The sequence below is a fragment of the Microcaecilia unicolor genome, chromosome 2, assembly GCF_901765095.1.
Source record: "Microcaecilia unicolor chromosome 2, aMicUni1.1, whole genome shotgun sequence".
Lineage (NCBI taxonomy): Eukaryota > Metazoa > Chordata > Amphibia > Gymnophiona > Siphonopidae > Microcaecilia > Microcaecilia unicolor.
The window spans coordinates 119,070,899-119,080,906 of NC_044032.1; the positions used below are offsets into that span (position 1 = coordinate 119,070,899).

Sequence of the window (10,008 nt, forward strand, 5' to 3'; positions counted from 1 at the left end):
TTCTCCTGCCACCTTCCCCAGTACTCTCAGTACTCTTTTGTATGGGCTATCTTAAGTATGATTGTCATTCAGAATAATTAGCTTGAGTTTCTGATCTTCAAAGCATGCATGTAAACCAAAATTTGTCATCAGTCTACTTCTTTTTTTTTATTTAAAACTCTCTTATAAAGAAAACATAGAAACACTGCACTGAAAAAATGAACAAATCCTAAGTTGAAAGAACCAAATAGTATTACCTACTGAATTTTATGCAGGGGGCCTATAAGGCTCTATGTTGGACAATAGCCAAACTAGTATTGCTGTCTATTTGTATTATTACACATCTTTTGGTTAAGCATGGGAGGTGTTGGTGCTGCTAGGAACTAAGTGTGGGGATCTTGTATACTCATTTAGCCATGATAGAATAGAAGGGAAGAAGACAAGACAGACTGTGCAGAATAAAAGAAATCTTAGCTGGTGTTTGCTCTTCATGGCTCACAGCTATGCTATTTCTTTGGTATGAACAGAATAGCAAGGGACACAGAATGAACTTGATGATCCTTCTCAGCTATCATCTACTGTGTATGTTAATCGTGTTTTCTTAAAGGATGAAACCTAAGTGAGATCTTGTTATCTTTTACTTGGTTAGGTATCTTCAGTATGTGGGGATTTGGAAAAGCAAGCAAGCAACCGAGTCAAACGGTTAAAAAGATGCAAGACAATGTTGTTCAAAGTTCTGTAGAGCTTATTGGTGATTTGATCGGACACTCATCAGCTGTACAGGTAAAATTATTACAGGAGATGTAAACATTCATCTGTTTTATTTTCATTAGTTATGATGATTTTTTCAGTAGATTTCATTCTTGAAATAACACCCATGGTGGCGATCATTATCATGATATATTGCTCAAGCCAATATATTGCTCAGTAGGATAGATGAATGGTCTGTTGCTAGTTTTGGCTAATCTGTACAGCTTTAAAAAAAAAAAAAGCTGCCAAGTTTTTTTAGCTGTTGTTTATATTGGAAAGACTTACTGATCTTTGAAGGAAAAAAGGACTTACATTGAAAACCCCTGATGCAGGCGCTTTTTTCCAAATTCTTCAGTCACAAAAGTGCTGACAACGGATGCATCCCTCCTGGGGTGGGGAGCTCATGTAGATGGGCTTCATACTCAAGGGGCTTGGTCCTTTTAGGGAAATGATCTTCAGATCAACCTCCTGGAACTGCGAGCAATTTGCAACGCTCTAAAGGCTTTCAGAGATCGGCTGTCAAACCAAACCATTTTAATTCAGACAATCAGGTTGCTATGTATTACACCAACAAGCAGGGGAGCACTGGATCTCGCCTTCTGTGTCAGGAAGCCGTTGAGATGTGGCTTTGGGTGCGCCGTCATGGCATGTTTCTACAAGCCACTTATCTGGCAAGCGTAAATAACAGTCTGGCCGACAGACTGAGCAGGATAATGCAACCTAATGAGTGGTCACTGAACATGGGAGTAATCCGCAAGATCTTCCGAACGTGGGGCACCCCCCTCGGTGGATCTTTTTGCCACTCAGATCAATCACAAGGTCCTTCAGTTCTGTTCCAGGTTTCAGGCCCACGACAGAGTAGCGTCAGATGCCTTTCTCCTACATTGGGGAACAGGCCTTCTGTATGCATATCCTCCCATACCTCTAGTAGGGAAGACTTTGCTGAAACTCAAGCAAGACCGCGGAACCATGATTCTGATTGTGCCCTCTTGGCCCCGTCAGATTTGGTTTCCTCTTCTTCTGGAGTTGTCCTCCAAGAAACTGTGGAGATTGGAGTGTTTTCCGACCCTCATCACCCAGAACGAGGGATTGCTTCTACATCCCAACCTCCAATCTCTGGCTTTCACGGCCTGGATGTTGAGAGCTTAAAAATTGCCTCTTTAGATCTTTCAGAGGGTGTCTCCCGAGTCTTGAGTGCTTCCAGGAAAGATTCCACGAGTTATTCTTTCAAATGGAGGAGGTTTGCCGTCTGGTGTGACAGCAAGGCCCTGGATCCTTTTTCTTGTCCTACAAGGTCCCTGCTTGAATACCTTCTACACTTATCAGAGTCTGGTCTTAAGACCAACTCCGTAAGAGTTCACCTTAATGTGATTAGTGCTTATCATCGCCGTGTAGAGGGTAAGCCTATCTCTGGACAGCCTTTAGTAGCTCGCTTCATGAGAGGTTTGCTTTTTGTCAAAGCCCCCAGTTAAACCTCCACCAGTGTCATAGGATCTCAACGTCGTTCTCACCCAGCTGATGAAAGCTCCTTTTGACCCACTGAATTCTTGCCATCTGAAGTACTTGACCTGGAAGGTCATTTTCTTGGTGGCTGTTACTTCAGCTCGTAAGGTCAGTGAGCTTTAGGCCTTAGTATTGCATGCACCTTTATATTAAGTTTCATCACAACAGAATAGTCCTCCGCACTCACCCTAAGTTCCAGCCAAAGGTGGTGTCGGAGTTCCATCTGAACCAGTCAATTGTCTTGCCAATATTTTTCCCCATCCTCATACCCGCCCTGGCGAAAGCAGTTTGCATACCTTGGACTGCAAGAGAGCATTGGCTTTTTACATGGAGCTGACAAAGCCCTTCAGACAGTCCGCCCAGTTGTTTGTTTCTTTTGACCCCAACAGGAGGGGAGTCGCCATCGGAAAACGTACAATCTCCAATTGGCTAGCAGATTGCATTTCCTTCACTTATGCCCAGGCTGGGTTGACTTTAGAGGGCCATGTCATGGTTCATAATGTAAGAGAGCCATGGCTGCGTCAGTGGCTCTCTTAAAGTCAGCCTCCATTGAAGAGATTTGCAAGGCTGCAACGTGGTCATCAGTCCACACATTCACATCTCACTACTGCCTTCAGCAGAATATCCGACGGGACAGTCGATTTGGGCAGTCGGTCCTGCAGAATCTGTTTGGGGTTTAGAATCCAACTCCACCCCCCTAGACCCATTTTTCTGTTCTGTTCCAGGCTGCACTCTAAGTTAGTTGTTTATGGTTTCAGGTCAATCTATGTTATGTCCTCGCCGTTGCAAGGCCAAATTGACCAATGTTCATTGTTTTATGTGAGCCTGGGTGCTAGGGATACCCCACATGTGAGAACAAGCAGCCTGCTTGTCCTTGGAGAAAGCAAAGATACTTACCTGTAGCAGGTATTCTCCGAGGACAGCTTGCTGCTTGTTCTCACAAACCCGCCCACCTCTCTTTTGGAGTTGTTGTTTGTTTGTTTATATGCTTTTTGATTAAACTGAGGAGGCACGCTCACACGACAGGCAGGAAGTCATGTGCGGTGCACGCTGCACGCACGCCAGAAGACTCTAGCAAAACTTTTTAATTTTGCTGGTGAAAATTTGCCGTTTCTTGGGCTGATGCGGATGTCGACCCACATGTGAGAACAATCAGCCTGCTGCCCTCGGAGAATACCTGCTAGAGGTAAGTATCTTCGCTTTATTGCCTCGAGCTATAGGGCAACGTCTCTTCACGGTTGCCTGGCCTGCTGTTTCCCGTCTGCATAGGCAGCCTTCAGCTTGTGCCTGCACTTGCAGGGGTGTTTGCTGCCCTTTGCTGCGTTTACTCCAGGTACTGGATTGTGGTGTTCATTGTTTTGGTAGCTGCTGCTCTATGCTGCTTTGACTTTTTGTTTTTTTTTCTCTTTCCTGAGGCATGGCCATTTTTCTCATCTCTGATGCAGGAGCAGTTGGCAACCTGTGTCTGTATGAACATCTAGTGGTGCGCTGCTGCAGACAGCCACCTTCAGTGCATGTCTGTCATCCTGGCATGGCCTCCCTAAGGCGGTGTTCCCAGGGAGCCTTAGACTCCTGGTTGTCAGCCTTCATCTCCCGCATTCATAGATTTTGACTTCAGCATATGGCAGCATTTCCACTCCGCAGCTCTCTGCACCTTTAGCTACCTTGGGGCCATTCTGGCATGGGTGATTGTTGTTCAGATTATTTAGCACTTTCACTGTTGGCCTTCGGGCTGCTGTAGCCTTGCAGCTTGGAGTAGGTGCTGGATGGAATGCTCTCTGGGTGCCTGAAAGGTTGCAGCCTTCTGTTTTTTTGCTGTTGATCATCGGAAGACAGTTTGTGGCCTCATCACTGGCCTCTTCGTGTTTGCTGTTCCGGGGCCCTCCTGTTGGGGGCTGCACAGACTGCCTGGCCTCACTATCCACTGCATACTGTTATGTTCTTGCTGTCATGCGTGCCCTGTCTCTGCTGGGCAGGTGACGTGGTTATGTCTTTTTGCTTCTACTGTTAGCAGCTTCATCTGTGTTGAACTGCAGCAATTCCTATGACTTATCACCTTTGCTTCATAGTGACAGTCTCATCTCAATGCATGGTTACAGCTGCATGGCCAGCTCGTGGTTCTATGGTATCGGCAAAATTCGGCTCTTTCATGTTTGTTGAGCTTCTTCCATTGGTACATGTGGAGTGCGGCTCTATCACTGTCTGTACAGCACAGTTTCTCCTTTACACGTGTTGCTCTGCTTGGTATTTGGCTGTGAAGCACAGTTCTAACTACACTGGTAGTCATATTGCCATATCTAGTGTGTTCCATGTGTGCTTCACTGGTCCTAGTCTCGTTTGATTCCATCTCAGGATGCCGTTCCCAGTTTTCTCTCTCTCAGTTGGAATGGCTTCATGTCTGAATGGGGAGCAAACACCACCTTTTTGTATATGTGGAATGCAGTCCTGACTCAGAAATGACCTGGGCAACAATAACAAGTTTGAAACACAGAAAGCGTTCCAGAAGCTTGGGGAGGGACTCAAGTCTTTGGTTCAAACTGCAGCTTTTTGTGAAGTTATTTCTATATATGGGAATGGTGAGGAAAGATAAAGTAAAACAGAGGAGTTCAATAAGTGATTTGAGACGTGGTGTAAAGAAGGTTTTAGGTACATAGGAGGATGGGGACAGTACATGGAAAAATAAGAGGTTGTACTGTAATGATGAGCTACACGTGGAGGAGTAGCCTAGTGGTTAGTGCAGCAAACTTTGATCCTGGGGAACTGGTTCGATTTCCTCTGCAGCTCCTTGTGACTGTGGGCAAGTCACTTAACCCTCCATTGCCCCAGGTACAAATAAGTACCTGTATATACTATGTAAACCGCTTTGAATGCAATTAAAAAAAAAAACTCCACAGAAAGTTGGTATATCAAGTCCCATTCCCTTTCATCTTTCTGTGACAGGAAAAAGGATCCTTAGGGAGAAATTCAGACAGTACATTTCTAGACATTAAAACTAGAGGGTGGGAGTGACAAAAGGAAGCATGAATTGAATTGAAAGGAATTCAGAAAGTCACCCCCAGGAAAAACATGGTAATGTTAATATAGAAAACATCTAAATTAACTTAACACATGGAAAGCAATGAGCACAAATGCTCATAGTCTAAGTCAAAAGGTTCAAGATTTCAAGCCCTGATGTTTGAGGAAGACTTGGATATTGTTGTTGCTACTACTACTACTACTTAGCATTTCCTATTACAGAGACAAGGTTCAGTGATTCCTGTGAATGGGGATGTGACCATACCGAGCTATAATCTTTTTAGGAAGCATAGGGAGGGCCGAAGAGGTGGAGGAGTGGCACTGTATGTGAAAAATAGAGCGGGTAAAACGCAGGGAGCTTGGGGAAATGAAGAAGCTATGTGGATCGTCCTGGAAAGAGAAGATGGAACCTGTATCCACATGCGTGTTATCTACAGACATCTGGCACAAATGGAGAAGCTGGACAAGGATCTGATCGAAGATATCTATAAGCTTGGAATGAAAGGAGAGGTACTGTTGCTGGGAGACTTCAAATTTGCCTGATGTGGATTGGAATGTCCCATCAGCAGAGTCGAAAAGAAGCAGAGAGATTGTTGATGCCTGCCAAACTGCTTTTCTCAGACAAATGGTTAAGGAACCCACGAGGAAAGGGTTGACACTAGATCTAGTACTCACAAATGGAGGAAGTGTTTCCAACATCTGAGTGGGTGCCCACCTAGGCAATAGTGATCATCACACGATATGGTTTGATATAAGAGCAAAAGCGGAGTACAGGCGCACAAAACTCAAAGTACTGGATTTCAGACATGCTGATTTTGGTAAAATACGGAAAAATTTGAAGAAGGGGCTGATGGAATGGGTAGGCATAGGAGAAGTGGAAGGTTCTTTCAGTCAAGAAAGAGGGTGCAAAATAAGACCAAGACTCCATGGTATGACCTCACCTTGAATATTGCATTCAATTCTGGTCACCGTATCTCAAAAAATATATATAGCAGAATTAGAAAAGGTTCAAACAAAGAAGAGTGACCAAAATGATAAGAGGATAGAACTCCTCCCATATGAAAGAGGGTAGGGCTCTTCAACTTGAAAAAGAGATGGCTCAGGGGGGATATGATTGAGTTCTACAAAATCCTGAGTGGTATAGAATGGGTAAAAGTGAATCGATTTTTCACTCTTTCAAAAAGTACAAAGGCCAGGGGACACTCAAAGAAATTACATGGAAATAGCATATAGGAGGAAATATTTTTTCACTCAACAAATAGTTAAGTTCTGGAACTCTTTGCCGGAGGATGTGGTAACAGCAGTTAGCATATCTGTGTCTAAAAAAGGTTTGGACAAATTCATAGTGTATTATTGGGGGGAAGGGGGGAAACCACAGCTTGCCCTGGGATTGGTAACATGGAATGTTGCTACTAATTAGGTTTCTGGCAGGTACTTGTGACCTGAATTGGTCACTGTTGGAAGCAAGATATTGAGCTAGATGAACCATCGGTCTAACCCAGTATGGCTATTCTTATGAAATGAGTATGAGGAAATTTAATGATGGTGATGAGCATGGTAGGCTCTCAGAGGGACAGGCAAGTGATGGATGAGAGAATATTTTGGGAGTACAGGAGCAGTACATAGGATAGAAGACAATGGTTGGTGAGCTGGAAAGTGTAGATAGTAAATTTGATGGTTGTAAAGATTTGTGGTGGGGAAGAAGATTGAGAAGGGGTAAGCAATATGAAGAGCAGTGAGACCATTATTCATATTATTATCCTTTAAATTTAATGCATTTTAATTTCACTAAAGGGGTCTTTTATTAAGGCTTGCTAGTGTTTTTATCTCTTGCTAAAAATGAGCTGACAAACGCTGAGACGCCCATTATAGGTGTCTCAGTGTTTAGTGCAAGCTAAAAATGCTAGTGCATCCTTAGTAAAAGCCCCCTAAATCTTGCAGCCCCCATTTTGTTAATAATACTACACAGGGTTCTTCTAGATATATCTGTAGAGATGCTTTTATCGCCAATGAGTTTTGGATTAGAAGTACTGGACAGAAGTTAAAATATGTTTTAAGAACAATTTTTTCTGACAGCTGATGTATTTCTGCTTTTTTATTTTTCAGATGTTCCTTTATTTTCCAGGGCATGGGCTAGTAACCTGCTCTGCAGACCATCTCATTATTTTGTGGAAAGATGGAGAGAGAGAATCCAGGCTACGCAGTTTAAACCTATTTGAAAAATTAGAGGAAAATGGTTACCTGCTGCCAAGATTCTAACTTAGTTCCTGAAGAAAGATTTTTATTCTTTGTATATATGTATTTGTGAAATATGTTCCTTGGGAAAACTTTGAGCATTGTTTTAAATTTTACAAAATATAATTGACAGTAAATAAAATATGCTTTCAAATGTTGGGCTTTTTTGTGCTTTTCCTGTTAACTTTTTTATTATTAAAGAATCTGTTTATTAGAAAGTTTAAAAATTCAGAAACCACAAGAACATAACCATGCAGTCAGTACAAAGAGTCCAAAACAGCCCTCCCCCCAATATACAAAACTAACACTGCAAAAATGACCAAAGCGTTTAAGATCTGTACTCTGAGAAACCTGAACGTGCCCAAAATAAGGAGAAAAAAACCCCTCCCCTCTTTTCTCTCTTTGAGCTGTCTCCCAGCCCACCCGTAAGGGGTTTAACACTTTGCTTTATATGAAATAGAGTACAAATATGGTTCCTATTTGGCTAGAAAATATTTTTGACTCTTCAGATGGTGTTTGCATCGTAAGATTGCCACAACATCAAAGCACGCAGCTTATTTCTGCAATATGATAATGTAGGTGGCATATCCAGCACCCAGTGGTTTAAGACATATTTCTTCACTACTATAAAAGCCTTACTCAAAAAAGCTGTGCTCACCCTGTGACTGAGCCCTGAAAAGGGAACAGACATTGAAAACAATCTCCTCCAGGGTAATTTAATACTAATAATGGTGTATTCTATGTATCGCATAGAAATTTAAGCCTATTCTATATAATTTAGGTGTACTCTAGAGAATATGCCTAGGCATAATTTTTTAATGTGTGGAATTTTCAGTCGCCATATACAGAATCTAGCTCTTAATGTAGTTAACATGAAGAAACAGGCTACCATACAACAGTATTAATGGGTTTTGTGGCAATTTGCTACTTTCTGCACATCCTATATAATAATTCTCACCTCCAACATTCTGAGGCTGCCTGAAACCATTGTTTCCGCTGGAGGTGGTGCCCCTCATGTAGTAGATAATAGTGACGTCACACAACCCACACCAGATTGGCCAGTAGAAGGGAGAGGGGTGGAGCCACGATACAGGGAGCAGCGAATCAGCACAACACTGGGAATGCACAGCAACAGGAACAGAAGCCTCTCTCACACAGTTACTCTCACAGTTCCTCTCTCAAACATACACACTCAGAGGAACAACTTGCTAGCGCCCGTTTCCTTTCAAACAGAAACGGGCCTTTTTTTACTAGTTAAACCATATGCTACTGAAATTTGTGGTTGGGGGTATGACAGGCTGAGAGCATTAGCATGGAAGCATTAGCCAGTTAATGTTACACTTACTATGTGCTAACTGGCAAATGCACAGTTAATTTAGGACCACTTAGCATCTCCTATTCAAGACATGATAACAGCACATTGGTCCCACACGTTAACAGCAATATTAACGCATGGTGAAAATATGAAAACATTGAGAACACCCCTTAATGATGCAGCACTATTTTTGGCCTTGATATGCATTAAAATCTTGCGTTATAGCGCATTAATCCCAAAACTTAACACACTTTAGTAAAAGGGCCCCTTTGTGTTTTACTCGAGACAGGTTTGCTCTTTCAGTATTAATTTTAGTCTTCAAACAGGCTGTATTTCTTCTTTACCAGTTAAAGCATTTTTCTCCTTGCAAGAAAAAATTGATACACTTTCTTTTATGTATGAAATATTGTACTAAGGCATGTTTTTTGTAAACATAAAATTTTAATAAATAAAGAACATAACTAATTGTAAGCCTTAATACAAAGATCCTAGTTTAAGAAGTAGTTCAATCAGTATTAAAATATATTGGTTGAAAATAAACCATATATACATATAACATAGTTAAGTGAAACACTCTATACATGAAAAGTTATACATAGCACTATTACAATTATTTCCTCTTTGGCAGATGGGCAAAATAGAGGTTTTGTAACATCATGAAAGCATTAATTCTTGCAATGTAGTTTATATGTTTGGGCACAGTCTTTAGTGCTAGATTCATCATCAACATTCAAGATCCAGCTAGCCAAAACACATGAAATCCAATACAATGAATTATATTTAATCGAATGAAGAAAAAAAACAAAAATGGCAGCAGCTAATATAAAAAAGAATAGATTTTAGTTTTTCTTTTTTTACACACAACAGCAGTGCTGTATACAGACACCTCAGAAAACATCTGTTGTATGTATGAGGAAGGTTCTAGTTTGTTACTTGGTACAAAATGTAGAAAAATGGTTGGCACATGTAGATACTTGCTATAAACTGACATCATCAGTAAAGTCCTTTATTAACCTGGCTAATGAGCCAGCACAAAAGGGAGTGGTAGGTGTTTAAAGTCCTTTATTTGTACCAAAGCACATTCTATTATGCTTGAAATGTAGTCTGAGGAAACAGTGTTGGGGGGGGGGGGGGGGGGCACTGGTTCAAATGAACAGAAATAGTTGGATGGTCCTCACAATAGACAGAAATTTCTTACATTTCAAGTTTCA

The 10,008-nt window shown here is 41.7% G+C and overlaps 1 protein-coding gene across 1 annotated transcript in view; it reads left to right on the forward strand.

The window, feature by feature from the left end:
* LOC115462277 (WD repeat-containing protein 41-like) overlaps positions 1 to 7,608 on the forward strand; it is a 181,717-nt gene extending 174,109 nt beyond the window's left edge. The window contains exons 12-13 of the mRNA XM_030192289.1: positions 629 to 762; positions 7,354 to 7,608. Coding sequence (XP_030048149.1) covers positions 629 to 762; positions 7,354 to 7,506 — 287 coding nt within the window. The 3' untranslated portion in view covers positions 7,507 to 7,608. The remainder of the gene's footprint in view (positions 1 to 628; positions 763 to 7,353) is intronic.
* Positions 7,609 to 10,008: the final 2,400 nt, after the last annotated feature.